This window comes from Gallinula chloropus (assembly GCF_964237585.1).
Source record: "Gallinula chloropus genome assembly, chromosome: 12".
NCBI lineage: Eukaryota > Metazoa > Chordata > Aves > Gruiformes > Rallidae > Gallinula > Gallinula chloropus.
Window position 1 is genome coordinate 17,891,875 of NC_140097.1, and position 24,506 is coordinate 17,916,380.

The 24,506-nt window shown below is 38.3% G+C and overlaps 1 protein-coding gene across 1 annotated transcript in view; it reads right to left on the bottom strand.

The window, feature by feature from the left end:
* The window catches only part of SYN2 (synapsin II), a gene marked incomplete at both ends in the record, with an annotated part of 173,562 nt that overhangs the window by 81,859 nt on the left and 67,197 nt on the right, over positions 1-24,506 (bottom strand). The window contains 3 exons of the mRNA XM_084269425.1: positions 5,898-5,987; positions 20,220-20,376; positions 23,994-24,085. Coding sequence (XP_084125551.1) covers positions 5,898-5,987; positions 20,220-20,376; positions 23,994-24,085 — 339 coding nt within the window. The remainder of the gene's footprint in view (positions 1-5,897; positions 5,988-20,219; positions 20,377-23,993; positions 24,086-24,506) is intronic.

The following is a 24,506-nucleotide window of genomic DNA, read 5'->3' on the forward strand; positions in this document are numbered from 1 at the left end:
CGCTGCACGCTCACAGCTTTGAACTGCCGTCGTCTAATGTATCTGTTGCTTAGAAACAAAACCAAATTGTCCTGTACAGCTAAAGCACGAGTCTCTGGAATTGGCATTCACGCAAGATGAGGAACGAACCTCCTGGAGGTATCTGCCCTGTAAAGTTAGGTTTTCTACTGAGAGGCTCAAGCCACGAATGCTCCTCTGTGTCCTTGAAGGCACAAGAGTTTCCCTTTTACCAATATGAATGCACAAGAACAAAAGAAATGCCAGAATTTTGTCCCCTATTTCTGTTAACCTACAGATTAAGAGAGCCCCATGTTTTATCCCAAATCTTTCTGACGAACTACAGAATGTTTTATAGAACTACTTTTTTCTGTATGAAAATCTTCTGATACAAAAGAATTATTGTACAGTGTATATGTAAAGTATTATAACAATGTGGTATAAAAAAGGATTAAAAAAAATCCCTGTATTTCCTTATCTGTCAAACCAAGTTGAACACTTCCGTGATTAAAACAATCTGTGCTCCCTATTTTGTATCTTATGTATTTCAGTTTGCTTTATTTACAGAGTTGTAACTTTCCTTGATGACTGAGGTTAAAAACCAGCCTTGATAATCACAATCCTCTTACCCAACTCCCTGTTCATAAGGACTAGGTACACCTTGCTGAAAAAAAAAGCTAGATGCTGTAATGCTTCAGCAGTTTGTGGGATCAGCACAAATAATGACCGGCTAAAACTGCTTCTATTTACAGCGACCACATCCGTCATCACAGCAGCTGTAGTATTTGATAATGCCTCTAAATATGTGACTAGGTTGTTGTATTTCATCACTGTTAAAAGCCCTGGCTTTAGAAACTCATGTGAAAACACATTCAACAGATAATAACTCACACCGCATTTTATGCCTAAAAAGCTCACAAATAATTGATGCTATTTAATAGCTTAAACTGACACTAACAACTTTTCATTCACAAATACCCAACGTACTCTGTAATAATGAATTTGGTAACTCATGAACTCAGACTAAAGAAGTGTTATAACATCTTTTGACTATTAGTTACTTAGGGCTTTAACATCTATGAATTGATTACTATAGTTAGTAACTAATGTCAAACATTCTTGAGTTTACAAAAGTATCTCAACACACAGTGGTAAAACTTAAGAAGTAAATGCCAAAGTTCAGCCAGTTTTCCAACTGCTTCTGTTCTAGAAATTGGATGAGAACCATCAGGCAGGATATGAATCTGAAATAGCTGCCATTTCTGACATACTCTTTCCAATTTTCTTCATTGGATTTCTTTAATTTCATTCCAATTTTGACTAGAAATTACTCTGTTATAACAATTCTTCATGTGAAAATTCAGAACTACAGGCAGACATTGAGACTGTTCTGTTCTCATGTGGTTAGGTCAGGTCTATTTAAACAAACACCACCCATTCCTGCTGACCCCTGTGTGCCATTCCCAGCCTATGGACTCATTCCGAACCAGAGCTGTTACTTTCTATTGCTTCAAGGGCCAGTTTTCCAAGAAGTTCAGTGAGTCTGTTTGCTACAAAGTTCTTACAAAATCATCAGGAATTAACCTTGCAAAAAAAGATATGCATATCTTTAAGCATATAGGCATCCCTGATCCCATTCAGTTCAATTAAGCATTAGGTGGATACAAAATTCGGCCTGCCCCATGTATCTTGTGACTGCCTAAGATATGTTGCAATACACTGTCTACTTGCAATGCTGACACATGCTGTCCCCTTGCAAACAACTCCACAAACAAACAACTTGTATAACTGATGTTTGTGACATATTCCTTTCCCATATCTAACGTCTGACAATGGCACAAATCCATATTTAAAGGATAGGTTTGAACACACTCTTGTACAAGAGACTAAAGATTCTTATTTACTTTTTTTTGCGGCTAATCTATGCAATTACAAGGCAGTGCAAATCACACAAGGCCATCAGGAAGGCATATCATTATTCCTTTGAGGAATACATGTCCCTTAATAGTCAATATTTCACTTTTTCTTTACTGTAAATCGGTTTTACTGTTTGAATTTATAACCCTAAATTAAAACAACATCCATTTATGCAGCCAAATATAAAGCCTAGCTTATTTTCTGTTTTGCTAAAGACAAACATTACCTAGCCCTAATATGGGCCATGGAGTTGTTAAAGTTACATACTTAAATGAAATAAAAGGGCTACATTTCTTCCAAAAAGGAATTAATACTGCAGAAGCATTACTGACAATGCTATTTGCTGTCAGTGCTGTGCATTTATGATAGTAATTTACATAAAGACTTAAAAATAGGCCTGATTTCTTCAAGTCAAACCAAAACCATTCCTAGAGAAGCCTGTAAGAGCTTAATAACCATACAAAGGCTGAATCAAGTACACAGCTAATTAATATTCAATACATGTACAGCGCAGCACTTGTCTCCAAATCCATTTTGATGCAATGGTGTCTCTTGCATAGCACTGCAGCAAACAGGCATTTTCTGCTTTTTAACTCAGCACAGTTCTACTCCAGTTTTATAGTGCATAGACCTTAAACTCAACTAATCCAGCTCAGATTGCCTTCTTTATGTACCTTGTAAAAATACAGGTTTTCTTTGATATTTATGAACAAGCTGTAATTTTAATTGTATGACAGAGTGAGTTTTAAAATAATTTGTGTTTGACTTGCCATAAAAATATCCCACATGAGGTGTTTCAAAATTAATGGCCACTCACTTTGATTCCTGTCACAGCACAAATCTGGCCAAACTTCCTACAATAGATGATACAAAGATTTATTTTTTGTTTCTCTCATATCAATAAATATGGCCAGAAAACCTTTACAGAAGCCCTCTCAGGATGAGTATTTTCCCTGAGATTCAGCACTGCTGAAGATTATGGAAAGGATTAACTTCAATGTGGCATTTTAAATATGTTATTTTCCTATTGAAATTTAATACCCTAGTGGCATCAATATATTATACACAGCAGATTATTTTTACAACATTTCATTTTTACTTCTTGAAACTGTGCACGTGATGTATGAAAGGTAAGAGCAGAAACAGACCCTGGTACAACATTTGATTTTAATGTGTAAATGACTCACATGACTTACAAGTAAGGAAAAGAGCAGAGAAGGGAGACTGAACAGGTTAATGGTCGAAAAAACACCACCTTGAGTATTATTGGCTTATTCTCAATGCTCCAGTTTAATTAAATTGTTCAACAATTATGCTGAAAAAGCCGTTTGTTTTATTTTCATGACAGAGAACACAAGAGGTGGGAATGTAGTGAAATAAAGGGAACTAATTACTGAGGGAAAGGCTGTAGATATGACTCAACTAGCAATGAGTTCAAAAAGCCTTACAGCATTTTGTGTAGTTTTAATCAGTCTGAGATGAATGTTTGTTTCAAAAAGTGTTTCATTAAAGCAGCTCCATTTTTACACAAGAGAATGGCATCTTTGTTTATTTACCTTTTATTGCTGTCTAAAGACTAAATACAAACCCTCAACATTGCATGAAAACAGCAAAAGGAACAGAACCCTACCTCTGGCACGCTCAGCTGAAAACTCATTTCACAGAGATTTGGAGCGTTCCCTGCTCCCTCCCATCCCAACTGGTTTGCACTGGAGGGGAGGGAGAGAGCTCTAGGCTATGTTTCAGAGAATAAGAGGGATGAACAAAAGAAAGACAAGAAATGATTTAAAACTGTAAATACCAAAATATAATAAATGCAAATGAGGCCAGCTAGTAATATGCAGTGTTTAAAAACCAACAAAATTTAAATAGCACGGTATGATTTCACTTCATCAGCTAGAAGACTATGACATTCAGAACATCTTACAACCTATCCTAGGAATCTGAATAAAATGTTATCTGTACCACATTACCCAATTATGCTTCATGCCACAAAGTTTTGAGTAATTTCTGCAGAAGAAAAAACCAAACAGATGTTCTCCAGCCAGTCAGCTATCACAGCACCTCTAAACCACGTATGGCAGCACAACGCTGCTACGCATTCATTAACTCCAGATTGGCATTCGTTCCCTATAAACATATGAAAAAGTTACTCAGTTCGGGAGAACATCACCACTCAAAAGTTGAGATAAAGATAAGTAACTTCACAGTTCAGACATCTGTGAGCAAGGCAGAGGAACAAAGAGCCCAACCTGCCGTATAAGCACATACACACAGGTTTTGTTTGTGTTCTGCCACTGAAATGCAATCAGTTGTTTCAGAGAGCAGTTTGCACTTGAACTGGTCAGACATTCCACAGGGTCACACTGTGTAAAAAATAAAAGCTAACACACTAATTCTTATCCCAGAACTACGGGGTATTTTCTTTGTTTCCATGTATTGCCATTTAGCAATGCATTAAAAGGCCTAATTTTCAATAAAATTGTATGACTTATCTCAAGTTGGAAGAGACTCCTGAGGATCATTGAGTCCAACTCCCTGCTCCTCTCAGGGCTACCTAAAACTAAACCATATGACTGAGAGCATTGTCCAGATGCTGCTTGAGCTCTGGACAGGCTTGGTGCCATAACTGCTTCCCAAGGGAGCCTGAATAGCTCATAAACTAATGAAGAAAAAACAATAAATTGCATGCAGGAAATTATAAACCAGCTTTAATCATATGTGTTGTCGGGAAAACATATATATATATATATATAAAGGTTATTACCATTTAAAGAAGCATATTGCAAAACATGATGTATACTTCTCCTTCTCCACCTGTTATCAACTTTTTTTGCATTAAAAAAAATAAACTCATAAAGTTGCATATTTTCCTGAGAAATCCATCAACAAACCCCCTTCTGTTCTGCAGAGATTTGACTGTCTGGGACAATATTTAGATCTGCTGCTCCGGATCAGTACCATTCTCCTTTGGCTCTACAAAACTACTGTGTAGCAAATTTACTCAATACACAACTGCGGTGAAAGCTCTCTTCAGAAGTGTCATATGCGACACAAGAAGTGGAAACATCTGTGAGTTAATAGTCCAAAGGACCCAGAGAGAACTGGCAAAGCACCGTGACGAGTCATCCTGATATTCTCACAACACATCAAAAACCACGGCAGAGCTGCACCATACTGTGTTTGTTACCAGAAGATGAGACAAACGTGGGAAAAATTACTTCAGAAGAAACCTTAGTCAACTGCTGTCACTGAGGCTTACCTTAGATGCCACCTATGAGAACAGAGTGCTAACCAGCCTCTCCGGTCAGTTACATGGCAATTACAGCTTGAGGACCTCACCTAAACAGCTAACAAACATCTTTATCCTGGCTTTGCAGTGACAACTGAACCACAGCTGCGTGACATACGCTGAATATATTATGTTCTAAAAATAACTTCCCAGTCAGCAAATACTCTCGTCCAGTTTCTCTCTGTGCTGAAAGTATTTCCTCTAGAAAAATATCTTCTGTTTACAAACCGTAAGAAGAGTCAGAAAAACAATGTCTGCAGCATTAGACAGGTCACGTGTAAAGGTTGTGTTGTTTTTAAGAATGCATAATTATGCATTATGTCTGTAAAGGACTGGAAATCAACGCCAACTCAGGTACATGAAGATCCCAAGTCATAACCACCCTGACTTCAGATGAGTTCAAAGTTCTACACTGACAGCTTTGTGCATCATCTACAAAAATAAATATCAGAAAGGACTAGGTTGAAAGCCAGTCATAAAAGTAACTTTTATACTTTAGTCGCTGTTCTGTATCTTTATAAGCTTCTAAAGATGTGAAGTTGGCTAGCTGAAAAATAACTACCTTCACAGCTGAAAATCTTTCAGTTAACCATCATAATGCTTTCAAGTGGTCACCCAGCCTCAGCCCTCTGAGAGCTTCCAAAATGGCTTTAAAAATAGACCGTAAATGGGCAAAATGACTTGCACATACCATTTCCTTGTGATTTGGATAGAACGTTTGCTCAATTAAAGGGAACTTCTCTGGACCCAAAGTTTTGTAGACAGACACCAGCTGGGCAAACTGCAAAATAAAGCAAAACAAAAGAAAAAGCTTAGGAGAGAAACTGTGTTCTACTGAAATGATCTCATACCATCATCTTGCTCCTTGCCTTCTGTGTTTCATAAACTCAGCAAACACACATTATATACTCTCTCACACGCACTCAATCCATCCAGGCTGTGACTTCACAGGCAGAGCAACAATGCACAATTCCTCTAACAGTCGAGCCTTTGCACCTACATGAAATTAAATACAATGGAATAGTGGCTTTCAGATACCTCAGGGTCTATATATTTTCTGCTAATTTTGTCATAATAAAATCCTTGTAAGTTTGCATTTCCTACCACCTTTAATCCAAAGATGACATTAACTTACCTCCTGGCACCTGGCTGACACTGAAAGGCAATTGTGCACAACCGGAAAACGGAGCAAAGCAATTACTGCGTCACAGGTACCGCAGTGGATGAAGGACAAACGAGCATTTTAACATCCCAGGCCCTCGCTGTGTCCCGGTGCCACATGGAGGAGGCAGAACAATGGCCAATCAGCCAAGACACTGGTAATTTGAACAGTGACATGCTATTGGCATTTCTATTAATGCTTCTGGTTTGGGTTCTTTCTCTGAGTCTACCTATACACTTCACTGCAGTAACAGCGCAGAAACACTAACACAGAAACATTAAATAAAACAGAGACAAGGAATTCTGTAACAAACAGAAGTGTATGTCAGGGCTGTTCTATTTCTTTAGTGAACAGACCAACTCCTCTGTTGTAACACTTCAATAACTAAGTCACTCTTGAAATCACCGCTTAGCGAGCGAGGTTTCTAGGGAGCAGGATGACTTTGGCAGTCAGAAGAGCGCTATTGTTCCAAGACTCCAAAGCTCTGGCTTGTACATGCCTGTGATGTGTTTCATTGTCATGATGCCAACATGAGACATAAACAACTTAGCACAGCAGTTTGAATAGTGGGATTTGCTGGTTACAAACAGGAAAAAAGCAAAGAACAATAGAGCTCTGTCCATGATACAGTTTGATCAGATACCTGCTCCGTTAACACAATGTAGAGTGCAGGAATAGTAAAAACTGATTAAAGGGAAATAAATAAAAAGTGAAAGCTTTGCATCACATTTCCAGCTGGCACAGAGACTTTGTTTAATGTAGTGGTGTTTACTTAGGTTTGGAAAAACACATATTTAGATTTTGAAGTCCAGTGGAAAATATCTTAATGATGACGAGTTTTCCCCCAAAGCTTAAGAAGTTTTAGTTGGGTAGTGTGCTGTGTGAAACAGATCTTAAGGAAAGGAAATACTCTCGCACCTACCAAAATAAGGTGGCTTGCAAATAGGATTCCTGATAACTTACTATTTATTTATTACTGCTTTTATCCAAGATGCAAATACAAAATTTCATAAGGAAATACTGCCTATTAAATACATGATTTTTGAAAAAAAAATGTTATAAAATAAATCCATTTATCTTTAAGTAAAAACCTCTACAAAAAAAAAATCAGGATTGTACGTCCCGTTGTTCCTTATTTTCCATTTTCACAAGCAAAACGACAAAGGCAAGCAAAAGACATTTGTAGGGTTGTAGAAAGCCATTACTCAGATTAATACTAGCAAATGTTTGTTTACTTAAAATAAAATAGTAGCAACCACAGTACTGCACATCTAAAGCATCATCTAATCTACTAATTAAGCTCTGAAAAGCTTAATTAGGAGGAAAGGGAGGTTTAAATTTCCTCAGGCTCAGGAATGACATAATCCTTTGCCCCTGCTGGGACACTGCTTCACCCATGTGCACAATTTTAGGAATCTCTTGTCAAACTTTTCTCCCCCCAGTTGATAAAATTCAAGCCAAATTTCACTTAAGACTCTGGCATTCTAATTGTACATCCTTCAACTGCTAGAAATATTTCTTATTCTCCCTGATTCATACTGGGCAATTTATGAAAAAGAAATCAATTTATCATCAATTTTTAAGTGTGACCTGGACATATACACCTTTTCATATTTTCCCTTTGAGCAGCTGTACTAAACAAACATCACTTGTACAGACAGAAGCAAAAGACCACTTCTGAAAATCCTGCTGTGTGCGGACAGATCGGAAGCTATACACAGCCTGCAGACAGGCTCAATATACAATACCGTGTTGCCTGCTTTTCTACACAATCCAGGTTTTAAAGGTCTTCTGGACCCCAACAAGTTTGATTTGAAATTATTTAGAAGATATTTAAAAAAAAACCCAACCAAACCAAACCAAAGAACCCACCAAAACCAACCAAACCCAAACCACCATATAAATGCTTTGCCTTGGTTAGTATTTTGAAAATGTTTTCTGTTACTGGGCTAGCTAATATGACCTTAAATTACACCTTTAAATTGCAGTGAAGCTTACTAAATTCTTCCCTGGGCAAGCGCATCATCTGTTTACATTATAATCTATTTAATTATTGTCTAGTCCAATGCTGAATGTTTTCAGATATGGGATGTTTATGAAATAGAAAATAGTGGTAGAGCTGGTCTAGATTTAAATGAAGTATTTTATTTGGATGCTGAAAACCCTGAGAGATTTTAACAATTATCTAAAAAACCCAAACAACCCCACCTCAGCTTAGTATTTCAGCAGGAGTGTTTTCAACATCTTATGAAAAAACAGGATAGTGGAAAAAGTTCTTTTAGCCCTTATTTTAGCTAGCTGAATTTAATTCTCATTTTCAAATTCTGTGTCTGATTTTCTGCTTGAAGAAAGATGATCTCAGGTACATATAATTATGGTTTGCAGATTATTTTTTTAAAAAAGAAATCAGTGGGATGTTTTAGAATTCTTTGCAATGTCAGCTTTTCTCTTTTCTAGTGGGGATTAAACGCTTCACAGCCAGGCCTATAGATTGTTCCTCCATAAAAGGACAGGAGAGCACCAGCTGCTCTTTTCCTCCTCTCCAACAAAGTATGATACAGATAAGAAGAAACAGTCAAAAAAGACACTTACTCCCTTTGATGTCACATAAAAGCTTTACAGAGTTTCCTTACCCACACATGGAACACTATAAATCGGGATGCAGGGAGTGTACTGTAATCTAGCAGCGCACAGCTACAAAAAATCCCTTTGCTAACTTCATAAAGATTAGAATAATGGCTTTGCTTATCACTTTAGATGAGTTAAAATGCACTTAATTACACACGTGTCAACCCTGAAACACTCAAGATTTTTTCCTGAACAAGCCACACAAACTTTTTCCTCTAAAGATAATTAGATACGATATTTAAAATTAATTACTCCAGATGGTGCTTTGTGTTACCTTTAATTCCAGCAAGCTTCTAATCTCTGTCGTCAAACTGAAGGATATATACCTTTGGCCACTCCAGTGGGGAATTTCCTTATGTTGAGCAAGACTTTCATGCAACAAACTACATCACATCTGCCTGTCCAGTTGCTCCTGATCAGAACACTAAGAGCTGTGTATTATAAACCCATTTTGTCCGACATTTCCTGTATGGTGAGTGCTTAGTATCTGTACCCCTCACAACTCAAGGCTTGCTTCTGGATTTCCATATGGACAGCTGTGCCTTACCACATGTACTACATGTCTATCAGGGTTTGGGGCTGGAATTACCAAAGCAAAGACTCTAAGTTTCTAGCATGATCTCGATATTCCAGGGTGCTGCCAGCTTATTTTGAACATGTGTTACTTGAAAGCAGATGCTGCAGAGCAGTTTAAAGATCAGGTTATTATGCTGATCAAATGATTAGACAGAGTAAAAGTTTTATCTTACTGTATACTTAAATCATTCCTATTTCAGACTAAGAATTGAGGAAAGACAGCTTTTTCATGGAAATGCTGTAGAGGCTCCTCATGTTCCTCTCTGAAATGCACACTAGAGTAAATTCTGCCTCAACATGAGCAGATACTAGGGCCTCAGCAACTGGATTTTCCCTTTCCATGTAGAAAGGGACACACCCTTCTCACTGGAACAACCTGCAGATGTCTCTTGCAGGGTCTGTAGGTTACAAAGCTGAAAGATAAACTGATTTACATTATAGGCTGGTTAAACAGATTCTGTATTTCTCTTTGTGAGTTTTATTATTTTTTTCATTACTATTACCTGGGAAGTATTTATGTGGCTCTTTTTAAGCTTTTCATAATATTTTCTCTTTGCTGTGATTGGCTTACATCTCTGCTATGCTTCAGTAAACATTAAATACCTTTCCAGAAGGCTGAGTATTTGATTTGCTGTTTGATAACTAAGATGAGAACCAAGGGGAACAAACTGCTCCTTACGTACTTCTTTCTGTCAGCTCCTGCTGACAGACAACTTAATGAAAGAATTTGAACTTTCAAGGTCAATTCAAAGTTTGACATGGCAACTGACCAACGAAACATTGCCTACAAATCAGTTTGGGCACAGTAAGAGAATACAGAAAAGATGGGAACTGTCAGAAGAACTTGACGTTCCTCCAGTAGCTTTCCATTATTGCAGCGCAAAGCCAAAGACAACACAGTTGGACTGTGAATGGCAAGGTAACTCATAAGGGCCCTGCATCATATTTCAGTGGTAGTTTTACAACACAGGTAAGTTGTTTCCTCACCCTTTTGCAGCCCAGGCTCACACAAGAGCATGGTGATGATCTCTGCTGCACCAAGCTGAGCTGCAAAACCCCACTGCACTTTTGATTAAAGCTCTGCTGCTTGACCCATCATTCTGAGACTAGGAGCATCCCTTCCTTCCACCTTTGACTGCAGCTGATATTTCCTCACTTCTTATTTCAATCCCAGAGCATAAGGAGGAGGCTGATCATCTCCATCTTCTGCGACAGAGCTACCAAACCTGTGTAGATTTTGCTGACCCTTCCCAGAACCATCTGGGTGTCTCTGCTCTGTGTTACCCAGAATTTCTATAGGCATTTATTTGGCTTCTCCACCTCTCCCGCAGCATGAGAATCTCTCCTCTGAGAGGCACATACCTCCAATTGCTAATCACCGCTGTAATTAGTTGCAGGAATATTTTCAACATCAGAATTACATCTGATGAGATATAAAACCCATTAGGCATTTCTACAGGATGAAAAAAAAACAACAAAACCCCCACTTTAAATAAAAACGTCACGCCCTTGGAAGAACTTCATGCAGAGCTCTCACAGATTATCAGAGTGCATCCATGAGAGGAGAAAAGTAAATAAAAAGTTTTACACAGCAGTTAGAAAAGCATTATTAAAAAAATAGATGAGGATCACAGAGACATAAAAACATTTCATCTTGGCTTGCAAAGTTGGGTAGCAAATCATCTGGCAATAAGAAACACCTTGGCTAACAAAAGAGACAGTGACAAATTGTGTAAACAGTGAGGAAAGTGAGATTTAAGGAAGACATGTGGATTAAAATGAAGGAAAAATAGCTATGAGCATCAAAAGTGGGAAACAGATCAAGACATGTTTGTTAGAAAAGAATTAATGAAAATTAATACCACGAAGCCAAGATCAGAAAGTCTTCTGGAACTTTTTATTTCAGAGGGAAAAGTTACAGAGGGAAAAAAGTTTATGGAACTTAGTCATTCAAATCAAAGCTGTGAGGACTCCGTGGATGCACTTGGCAGCAATGAGAATGTGCAGTTTATTCCACTATTATGGGAACATCAAGTTCAGTGTCCTGTTCAAGGAAATATTTGTGCACCTGTTTGTTTTGAGGGCTTGGGCATGTGCTGAAGTGCTTCTCAACAGGGTTTGGGGCTCACTACAATAAAGAGATTTTTGTTATTCTGTGGGTTTGTTGTTTGGATTTTTTTTTTTTTAGAGATACTATCTATGATCCTGAGACTTTCCAGTTGAAATAGTAAGTTTTTATAAAATTACTTAATTCAACAAAGCTCCATGGTAGAGGAAGAAATGCAGTCTCTTAATGCAAACTGCGTTTTGCAGATAGAGCCCTCCCCACTGTTAATGAAATTTTGTGCAGATGTTCAGATGTGTCTATACAAAGTTGTCTTCAGAAACAAAGCATTATTTATGTACTTAATCATTGAAACAAGAAGTAAATCCCCTTTAAAGCTAAACATATGGTAAAACCCTTCTTTTTCCTCCTTTCTTTTAAATTGTACACAGATGTAATCACGTGTGTCTACAATTTGTTCACAGAATTCAATCGCAGTCAAACTGGGCTTCTTACCTACACGGACGTTTCTGTCCTCATTTCAGCAAGATAAGGAGATCTGAAAAACTTCCTCTCAGATGATCTCCTGGCAAAGCTCAATGAGAGAGTGCCAATCCCCAGATAAGACCAGCCAATGGGCTCTCTTTTAAGCCCAGCACAGTAAGTCAGAGGACTTCTGAGGTGGCCAGCACCCAAACAGAGCAATGCTTTATGGCATTTATAAACTGAACTGTAAATTAAAGAAAACACTTCACAGGACAGGTATGTTAGTTACTACACCTCATAAAAGAAATAAAAGCAAGTATACTTTGCACCCATTTCACATGTGAAGTGGAGCTAAGAATAGAGGCTAAGCATAAAGGAAGGACAGCAAGGAAATCAGACAGCAAGAGCAGCATTGGTGGGAGTTTTGAAGATAGCATGGGACAATGACACTTGCATAGAGGGAGAGGGGGGAGAGGAAGGAACAGGGACAGTGATAGAGAAGCCAGCACAGCGTCAGGGATTTTTCTGGATGGGTGACAAATGCGTTTTTCAAGAAGGGGAGTCTAGTCCCCTGGATTGCCCTCATTACTGAGTCACCATGATCTCACATAAAAGAAGCAGACACAATCTCTACCTAGATTTTGGCTACCAAAGGTTATCTTCCTAGCTACTTTCATCAGGAATATAACACACAGGTTTCCCTTTTAATTAAACACTAATACTGCACAAGAAATCAAGTTTAATTTTCATAAACTGTTCTTCAATTACGGATATTTGACTTAAGCAAGCACAAGAGAGGGGTTTTGAATTTCAGTGCTATGGCAGGAACAGCAGGTAACACAAACACAACTTTCCAGTCCTGGCTTTTAGCCTGACCTTACAACCTTTATTTAAACAGAGTTTCTTTCAGCAGAAGGCAAGAAATGGTTAAAAGCGTTTCCATTTTCTGCCACTAGATATGTTCAATGCAAGTCTGTAATGGGTGTCCAGAGCTCCCACTGCTGCTCTTCAGCGTGGAGAATAGCACAAAGTGAGAACAACCTACCCCAAAATTCAAGAATACTGTAAAAACATCTGAGTCTACTTTTGCATGAAACAGAACAGAAAACTCAACACCACACTAGGGTATATTCATTTTTTAAGGGTCTCCTTTTTCCTAGGAATTCCAAGTGAGTTTCTGTAATTTAGGAAAGCAAAATCCCTAAGCAAGACCATAATATTCCCTTTCTACTGCGATAATAGATTAAGCTTAAAACCGCTCTATAAAGAGATGCGAAGAAGAAATTACACTGCTAGGTTTAATGTATTTAGATTTCCTTGTTATGCTTTTAAATGAGTAATTATTTAGGAACTCCACTCCAATGTAATGTTTAACTCACTAGTACATTGTCTTTTGACCAAAACCCTTAAAACATTTCCACCTCCCTTCTGGCACAGCTTTATGAATTTACTTTCAGCTCTCACACCACACGCCCATCCCCACGTTTTGCTTTAACTGGCAGACTGAGCAAAGAGCCGAAATCGTCACGGGCTGACCCAGAGCTAAAATACAGGTTTGAAGATTAAGAAAGTTCGGCTGAGATGGGTGCTGGGATATAGCACACGGGGGCAGTTCCTTCTCTGGCGCACCTACCGACACACAGACATCCTGGGGCGTACCAAGAGAAGCACGGCTGGCAGGTCAAAGGAGGTTCTCCAGCCCCTCTGCTCTGCACTAGTGAGGCCTCATCTGGAATAGTGTGTGCAGTGCTGGGCTCCCGGTTCCAGAAGGACAGGGAGCTACTGGAGAGGGTACAAAAAGGGCTGCAGAGATGATTAGGGGACTTGAACATACATCTTATGCAGAGAGGCTGAGAGACTTGGGACATTTTAGCCTAGAGAAGAGAAGGCTGATGGGGGATCTTAGCAGTACTTGAGGGGTGGGGGTCAGGAGGATGGGTCAGTCTTGTTTCAGTGGTGCCCAGGGACAGGACAAGAGGCCACAGGCACAAACTGGACTATAGGAAGTTCCACCTAAACGTGAGGAGTAATTTCTTTCCTGGGAGGGTAGCAAAGCCCTGGGACAGGCTGCCTAGAGAGGCTGTGGAGTCTCCATCTCTGGAGACGTTCAGACCCCACCTGGACACTGTCCTGTGCAGCCTGCTCGAAGTGATTCTGCTTTGGCAGGGAGGTTGGACTGGATGACCTTTAGAGGTCCCTGTTGACCCCCATCGTTCTGTGATTCTGTCTGCCATCTTGATGTAATTCCAATAACCTTCACATGAATAAAACCCATGGAATTGGTTTTAGAAAGACCTCTACTGCCACACATTGTCACACAAAGCTGTTCAAACTCCACTGCCCATGCAGTTATCACCAGTGCCTAAGAAATCAACTGCTGGCTGCTCAAGAAAGAGCCAGACAGCACCTGGCTTCCAGTCCTGAAGGGAAAGAAACGAACAGTTCTTGTACAAGAGCTTGCTGGAGAGCAGGGATAGGAAAAGGCATTAGCAGCCTGTGTGGGTGGACTCTGGCTGCCCACTGCCCACTATCAAGTAGATCTATCTCAACAGAATGGTTGAAATAAGTTCAGTGTTGGCTCCAGGTTTCATCTAATGAAACTCATAAAACGATAGCCACTGATTAAAGTACAGGTCTTACCTTACTTTCTGTGAGATTTATAATGTTAACAGATATTAAATTTTAATACCCCTAAATATCTACTCTGAGGTTAGGCCAGATTGCATGTAGGCATGCTTTAGCCTTGACCTTCAGTGAGATCTCCTCTGGCATTTAGACAAGTGTGTTAACCAGACAAATTCCAGCCCCTTGTTCAGCATTACTGCACAAAACTTGTACTCGTGAACGGACATGGAATTTTCTTATAGTCAATAATCAGTAAGAAATTTCTAATTTCTTTCTCTAAAAGAGACATGGAACAGCATTGAAAGGTCTCACAGATTTACAGTAAACAGGTTTTCAAAAGACACCTTCTTGAGCACATTGTTATTCCTTCTCCAGAAGATCCTTTGACACAATATTGAAAGTCATCTGTGTGGTTGTGTCTGCCTGTTAGCACAGCTTCAATAATTCGTGTCACCAGGAAGCTGGAATGAACAGAGCTCATTTCTTTTATATGCTCCTCCCAGCAGAGTGCCTACAAGACTCCTGCCAGTGCCCCAATCTGTTCCTTAAGATTATTAAAGTCTAGCTTGAAGGAGGAGAAACACAAGAGAACAACTTCTAATAGCAACAAGTGAAAGGAGAAGAAAACAAGGTGGGGAAAGTACTATAACACCATCAGAAAGCAAGAAAGGGCAGTTAAGATGGATATTCCAAAGAAAGCAAGGTAAGAATAGAGAAACAAAGTGTTCTATAAGAGTAGGAAGATTAAGACAAAAAAATAGAAAATGATCTGCACAAGCAATGCAAAGCAAAATGCAACACATGAAAGCAGGGAATTACATAAGCAAGGGAAAGCAAGCTGTCTACAGACTTGCAGAAGTAGCGTTTCGCTGCTCGCTCACAAAGCAGGAAAAGAAACAAGAACTGGGAGATTCACACCACCACCAAGTTTGAAAAAAGGCAAAGCTCTCCTCAGAATGGCTGCAGATGAGCAAGGAAATAAATACTGGCATAACAAAGTGTTCTATGGCACCTCTGCATATAAAGCGCCTAATAACAATAAATTCCTACAACGAAGCAGAGTCCCAGGGATCTTTTAAACATGTTTTAGTACAAGATGGAATCGTGTCTGGGGTTCTGACTAAAAAAACTGCCATAAAATAACATGTCTGTCTCCTGTGTCTCAATTCCACTCTGCCAGCTCCTGACCAGAACACAGTTCCTATTTTTCCCTTCGTTTCTCACGTTACTGAACTGATGCAGCAGTTTGTCACTGTGCCAACACAGTTTACTTCACTTGAGGCCAAGCCTGCACAGCACCCAGCTTTCCCATCCACACGCTGACAGATGTCTCTTCACAAGCTGTTACAGCTAGGCAGCAGCTTGACACGCTACAGTGGGCTTTCCACATCCCCTCCGTGACTACATCAAGGCAGAATTTCAAGCTAAATACAGACTCTTCCACCAGCCTGGCAACAGCTAATTAAGTTCACAGTGCTCACAAATGTTTTTATAGACCCATTATTAAGCTGTAGGTTGTGCCATCTCCTTCACCAGAGTCAATGTGTAATTAACGTTATCAGCAGATCCTCGAAGCCTTCTGTACCAACCGCTCTTACGCAGCCTCCCAAGGCACACCAACCAAGAGAACAGATTGGCAGCCAGCTACACACACTGCTCAGTTATTCCTCTGCAGTAAGTGAACCACAACTGCCAGCACAGAATTGGTCTGATGGGATGAGCATTTTCTTTCTCTTTAATCACATACACTTGGTCTGTACAACCGCAGCACCTCAGTAATCTCTGCGGCATTGAACTGCTTATCGCTCCCTGAACCTACAGGTAGCAATCCAGCTACTACCATGCACGTGATTAGTATGTCACAGTCCAGGTTGAACTGGAACCAAGTGTTATATCTATAGCAGCCATGGACATTGAACCTCATAGTCCCTGATGAGTAACGTTGAGTATACCCACCAACTAACTGCCTCACTGTGTGTTCCCATTCCTTGGCAATCTGCTCCATGTAGTGTGGGTAAAGAGTTAATCATCTGCAGTATTCCAAGACCACACCCCTATCACCAATATTTACAACTGAATTAAAAACAAGAACAGGGTTCAGTTGATGTCATAATCGTAATTTTGGGTAATTACCAATGTGCTTTTTTTTCTACTATTATAAAACTTCCATCAGTGCTTTACAGCAGGTTCTGCACACTGTTAGACACGAAACGATGACATGATTCATGAATACAATAAGGAAACTACCCAGCAATTTTACCTCGTCTTAACTTGATGTAACTGTAAATGAAACTGAGTAACAGTATTGACCCCTTCGAATGGGACAAGTCCTGCACAAGGCTTACTTTGCATGAGACAATGCAATGAAACATTTCAACATGGTAAGAGAGGGCCTGAACATTAAAACAGCTGCTCCACAGCTCTGTAGGCACTCAGTAATAAAGAATTTAGTCTTTATTTATAAAACTCAAACTTTCCCCCTCAGTAAGTTGCTTTCTGACATTCTTGCTAGCATTTTAAGTTAAATTCATCTCAGCAGCCCAATTCATGAATTTTTCATGAGGTAGGTGGTATTATCACAAAGTGAAATAACAGGAGCACTGTAATCAATCCCAAATCATTACCATATTTCAGTATGCAAACATCTTACCACACACATTCATTTCAATATTTGTTTTGCCATGGTTCCTAGCACCCTAACTTTTCAGAGGTTTATACAGTGCTTTGAACTTTTGACATGCATTCGAAGGAACTCTGTATGTCCTGGCAGCTGAAAAACACAAGCTTTAAGAAGTGTTTTTAGTATGTTCCTGGCAACCTTCCCACCACACCCCCATCTTTCAGTAATATACCTCAGATCAAAGACAAATTTGCTGACTGTCTATTAGCAAAGGCAGAGAAACCCAGACAAGAGTATAAAATGAGTTCTGCTGAAAAATTCGGGGCAGGTGCTTCAGTGTCTAATGCAGGGCCTGAATCTGTCCTCAGGACTGAAAACAGACCTGTGCATCTGGAGCTGAATGCTCCAAAAAAAGAAAAGACCTAATATTCTGAAGAACAGTAATTTAAACAACAAAGATCTTATTACTTTCCCTTTATTCCATAGCCCTTTTATAACTAATGTAGCTTTCCTGACTGCTACTAACAATTCTAAACACTACTCCTGATCCTACACTGACGTTAAGAAAGATCAGTTGCCCATTCCATCCTGTTTCTCTCCCTGTTGTTATAGAAACTGCAATTCACTCCTGCACTCAAATTTTACCTGCAGGAAAGTCAATCTATTTCTCAACAATTAATAAAGAATGATACTTATGGCTTTATCTAGATTTCTGCTAACTTTTCCTAACTTGCAATTTTTATAAAAATAGCTTCATAAAAGTATGAAGTCACCTGTGTTAACAAAGGAATTGTCCAGGAAGGCATCCTTTATGTGCTGTGCAGAAAGGGGGACTATTGATGGGAAGTCTAAGCACATGCTTAGTTACTTGTACTGCTGCAAAACTCACAGGGACATTCAGGACTGCTCAATAATATTTCTGACAGTAAGATGTGTTTATGAAAAGATGAGGATGTGGATGAAGTGGAATCTGGTTTCCTTTTTATATGAATGCTAAGACTGCAAAGCATGTAAACATGTAACTGGAATTTGAGTGTATCTAAGAGTGTTTCAAGCAAGACATGTTTTGGCTGCCAGATGTAGAAATAGCAAGGTAGAAAACCTCAAAGGAAAAAAAAATAATCATTCTTCTCTGTTCAAATAAGATCACCTTAAAAGTATTTCCATTTCATTTATATCTGGGCTCAACCAAATTATAGAAATTTCAGCCAAAAAGGGAATTTTTGCAAAAAGCAAACATAGAGATATAACAATTCAGAAGACAACCAGCCATTTCATCATGAACTGCTATGTCACACCTTAAAAAAGCTCTACCATTATTCAAGGCTATTTTAAAATTGTTATAGGTCTAAATTCAAATAAAACCTTATAAGTGTAATAATTTATTATGTGTTTGTGAGGTGTACTGTACAGAACATGAGAGATACAGAACATGACAACTATTTCACACCCATAACCTTTTATTTGCTCTTGCCAGGTCTTTCAGTTATAATAAATATTCCTCCAACTCCTAGTTATTACAATGAGTGAAAAAGCACCACAGGAATTCTACGTGCAACAAGACCAGTTGTAAGAAAGAGATATCTTTATTGGCCTGGTGGAAAAAAAAGCTATGACACCAATGTCACCGAAGGAATATTAGGAGGAGGAATTATTCATTTACTTTTTATTGCATCATTATTGCATAAAAATGCTACTGTTATTGCTTCATCGCCCGGCTTTATTGCATGTAATGAATCAAAGCATTAAGAAATGCCACGCTGCATAGAAAATGTGATGTATGAAAATAACAGATTCAGCAATGTACAATATGTATTCTGAGAAGTTATAAACACTCTATCAATTATTCATTCCCCATTGTAGTTTACTGCAACATAAGCATATGATACAAGTTAGCAGCAAGAGCTGTATGTTAAAATCCGCTGACAATTTTTCAGGGAGATTTTCACTGTAAGTGTTACTAAATAAATATCTTCAAGGCAATAAAAGTATTACAGTAAAACTTTCCTTCAGTGTGAGCAATACTGAGAACTGGTTTTGTCTTACCCAGACATCAGAGGAAAAAAAATGATGACGCTTTGGTCATTTATAACAAGTGGGATTCTTTAAAGATTCATTAGCTCTTGGGCAACTGAATAGACCTATTAAAGGAATACTGACTGCAACTGTCTTTATGATACATTTTAATTTCTTTCTACTAATATTTAGACATCTCTGAAGAAAAAAAGAAAACAAAATTCTACCTCCATCACTACAAACAGTGCATGTAATGAAAAAATGAATTGGCTTCTATGCTAAAACAGGCACATATGAGAGATTCTCCAGTTTACTTCACTACTCTAGGTGTAACTGAAGACTAACTCCTAGCCCATATGCACAGGATCATGAAAAGAGCTTTCAAATGAGGAAGCTAATAGTTTCAGATTTCCTCACTAAACCATAGCTCCAAAAATTTCACAGGCATGAGGAAAACACTAGCTAAAAGTCTGTTTAAATTATGTTCAAAACCACAAATATGAAAAATATTCTCAGCTTGCTTTTCCCAGGCAAACCGTGAATAAACACTCTTTCCTCACTTGAGGAAGAATGTTAGCAGTGGATAGGTTTTCCGTTACTTTCCTCACTTATTTCATTATTTGTACTACAAATATTTCTTTCTCTCTCTCCAGACTGCCTACACTGGCTCTTTGAAAAAAAAAAAAAAAAGGATTTAAATATCTTAATTCGCTTTTTATTCCTTTCACTACTGCTTTGCGAAGCAACTTTACAGTTTGATACTCAATATTCATGAAAAGGAACTAAAGAAGGAAACAAATAAACAAAGAAGTCATTAACACTTTGCACCAGAAGAAGTTTTTGGTACATCACTTACCACCCACGGTTTGTCACAGAAGTTATAGATGGATTCCAGGGAGTTGACACTAGGGATGCCTGCATACTGCATTCCAATGATCAAGTTACGGAAATCTTCATTTTCTGCCATACTGAACGAATGTTGTCGAACAAGGACGAAATCAGGCCTGAACGACCTAGCAGGAGAAAGACATATTGCAAATAAGGCAATGATCAAATTGTTTTCTCTTCAACAGCAAAATCTTCAAAGGGAAAAACGTCCAGCTGATGGATAGAGCAGTACTGAAAGAACAAAACAAAGGTATGTGCTGCAAGACAGAAAGAATTTCTGGAGCTTCATGAAAATCTGTTCTGTATCATTTCTTAACAGTTGTTCAGAGAAGATCAACATCCAGTCAATAATATGCCTCCACTAAGAGGACAAATTATTATTGCTTTCCAGGTTGTTTTCCTACTGAAAGATAAATCAGATACATATATATAAACTGAGTATGTTCTCAGTTTATGAGCAATGAGAATCAAAAACAATGCCAGAAACTTAAGCTTCTTGGAAGCAACTTTCTGTCACCACTGCCAGACTGTTTTAAAGAAAGCAAGAGACAAAGCAACACCATTGCTCTGCAGGAAACCGTACCACAGTGGAGATAACCACAGTTCAACTTTTGACCAAAGCACTTGTCAAAATTAGATTCTAAACTTAAAAGTGCACTTTCTCCCCCCGCTTTGTCTGGTATCTAATAATACTTTCCCCTGTTAAAACCTTCAAGGCTTCATGTCCTATTGGCACACACCTTTGAGAACAGCCTGACACCACACCATGCTCACCTGAAACCCTGACATCTGGTTTCTGAAGGTGGTTATGGAAAACAGAAGACATAATGGATCAAAGCATGGGCACCAGTATGGGGACAATTAGCTCCTAAACCTCACCACTGAAAGATTCTCCTCTCTAGTCACAGTTCAGAGGTGGAAAACACCCTGACTAGCTTGAAGCTACTAAGGTCCTGGAAGAGGTATAATTGCAGGGGTAAGTTAGTGTAGTAAATTAGTCTAATTATTTAGATCCCTTGAATAAATACAAGCTGCATACACTAGTGGAAAATTCTGAACATTATAAGATCATTCAGAAATTATTTTATATATTCTATATTCTTACTCTTATTTAGAGGTTTTTTATAGATATTCACTCTAGAAAAGCTATCCATGTTAATATTGCTTAAGCAGTTTTGAGATTCCCACCTGAATGCAGTAGTCCAAGTATATTAGCTGGATTCTTAAGTTGGCTTTCAAATGTTACACATAATTTGGCAAAAGCAACATTACAGAGATTTGCTGTGGAGGGTCACTAAACTGGCACTGTAGATGGAGGACCTAAGCTTGCAAAGGAATGTTTGCCTTTAACAAGTTTCAAAAAATCTCAACCCCAAAACAAACCCCAACAACCAAAAAAACACATCACAAATTCTCAGAACTATGGTCTAGGTTTCATAGTGGTGTGCCAAGTGTTTGAAACATGGAAATTCAATTTACTGGCACAGCAGGAGTATAATACTTACAGGACTAATGATGCCTTCATCAAAACTGCAGACCCCTCAGTGAAAGACAGCCCACCTCTCATTTAACATAGAGCTAAGGGGATTACCCATCATCTCAAAGACAGCACCATGTTTTTAAAAAGAACACAATGTGTCCTTTAAAATACCAATTTAATGAAACAATTAGGGGATTTTGGGGAATGCAGTTTTAAAAACATAAATTATATCTTTTGCTTTGCAAAAACTCCTCAGATGGAGCAAAAGTTTATGTAATTGTTCTAGTTCTGTAATTACCACTGCACAGAATGACTGTGAAGGTCATGAGAAAAATTTTAATCCTGGCTCAAGCATTTATAAGATCCCAAACCCCAGCATTATGTAACACGAGATACCACTTTTCACAGTTCCATTTTCATTCACAAAACCTAAAAAAAGCAGGTGCCTGTTAAACTATTTTTCCCCATCCTAAACTAAGGCAGCAAAATTTTGTCATTGAAATTCCCATGATTTTGCTAACTATTTTGCTCATTAATTTATGAGACAAGGCCACTTTGAACATCACATCAGTAACACCTAAGACTAGTCATGTCACTGTGCAGGCCTTTCTAGTCATCTGTGCATTGTTCACATTCAATATGAACTAGTGGGACCAGAAGGTTCTGCCATTTCTCTTGATAGTTGAGACAGACAGAAACAAAATCACAAGCCACATATCCCATATTTAATTCTGGATTTCGAATGACGCTTCTTGTCAACTGAACATTGAAATGTCCTGCATTCCTTAATGACACATTCCAACCTTCAGGCAATAAACTTCACACACCGACTAGGCAACTAGTAGTTCTATTTGGTTAAATAGATTATCCATAAAATTGATAATAGTATAAAAATCCTTTGTCACCTCATTATCAGTTATCTGATGACACCCAATTTCTCAGTTTCTTGAGAGGCAGTTTTACCCAATTTTCTCATAAACTGCAAATATACACCTTTGTAGATGGGCTTTTCTGGAGCTTCCCAACTCACATTAAGTATTGACATGCTCTGGTGCTACCTTTGCTTCCATATATTTGTTCTGTTTGGAAAATTTTCTATAGAAAAGCCACTGAGGATCAGTGATCAAGACTGTCTAGCTCCAAAACATCTATTATTGGGGAAGAGGGAAATAATAAAACAAACATAAAAAAAATCTCTTAATCTCTTAAGAGCGAATCTTGTTGATTTGGCATAAGTGATTGTTGTATTAAGCTACAGTATTTTTAGAACACACAAGAGATTAGACAGTTGTGAGTTTTAAAGTATAAAAGTACACTTACTTTCTACATTTTTTTCTGTTGATTTTTTTTTTACATAAATGAGTAGAAATATTGCAATTTTTTATTTGGACAGATGTAGAAATGTGAAGATACAAGATATGCCATACTATGTCCAGTTCCCTCAACTTTAACCTAAAGATAAACATAAGCAGTAAACTACTAGGTCACTGTTAGTGGCTCAGTCTGCCTTTCTGAGAGAAACTCTTTTGCCAAACAACTGCTACATATAACTGATACTCCAATTTTGGCCAGCACATATATGTAATTCCCACAAATCAGATAAAGCATTGGGCTGCCTGAAATTATTTTGCTAATACTTACTCAAGCTTTTACTTTGCCCAGACGTACCTCTGTTTTCTCCCCTTATGTTTACAGGGCTATTGGCATCCTTACTGGAAAAAAATGGTAAAATTACCCTGTCTTCAACTGGGATAATCCTTTTTAGACAAAACAGCCTATTGGGAAATCTCAGGCTTTTAAACTGGAGTCTTTTAAACAGACAGAAATATTCCAGTAACAATCCAGAGAGAAGTGGTGTGGCTCGGCTTCTTTCAATAGCAAACACTCGACATTGGAAATAAGTACTGCTCAACTGGAAAGGTCTGGCACGTACAAAGGCATCTGTCTGAAGAAGGATAAGGCCCAAACCAGTAATTCTGAATCCCAGTCATGTTTTCTTTAAACCAAACTTCATTCCTCTCTTCATCAAACCCATCTTTCATGTGATCAAAATGTCAGGAGCTTTCTTTCCTGTCACAAACAGGACTTACTGCCCCAAGCAGATACTTTATTTTCTACTCTTCGTGCCAATGACTGAGGTGTGTTAGAGCAATCAAAAACCCCACTGCACATATACAAAACACCCCAACATTTGGTACCTTTTACATGCACACGTGATGCCATTTATTGCTTTTTGCTGTTATTCTATTCAGTTTTTCTTACCTGACAACTTTAGTGCCATTTCGAAATACTTGGATATCTACTGCATAATTGCCATCAGCATGGGCTATCAAGTTGATTTCTGAAAATTCTGCCTGTGAAAAGAAGACTCATATTAGTTACTCTGGCTTATTTTCCCAAGTGCCTTCTTTTAAGTATTAGCACCTAAACTGCTGGCAATGTATTTTTGGAATATAATGCACATTAAGAGGATATCCATCCATTAGTATCTGCCACATGTTACATCACATCTGAATAAATTTTAATACAAAGAAAGGAAAAAAAAGTAAACTTTATGAAAAAGGGCTGTGGGGCAGTAGCAAGTATATTTCCTCATTCACGGAACAGTCTACAGAGAGCTGTGCAGATTATTTTTTTGTTTGTATGGTGTCATCACACAAACCAACAGACTCAAACATATACACAATTTTTTTAAAACAATCAAAAATGTTAAAATAACTATGATAAATAGAATATTTTCTTATTGCACTTAGTGTCTTTTCCCATTTCCTTTAT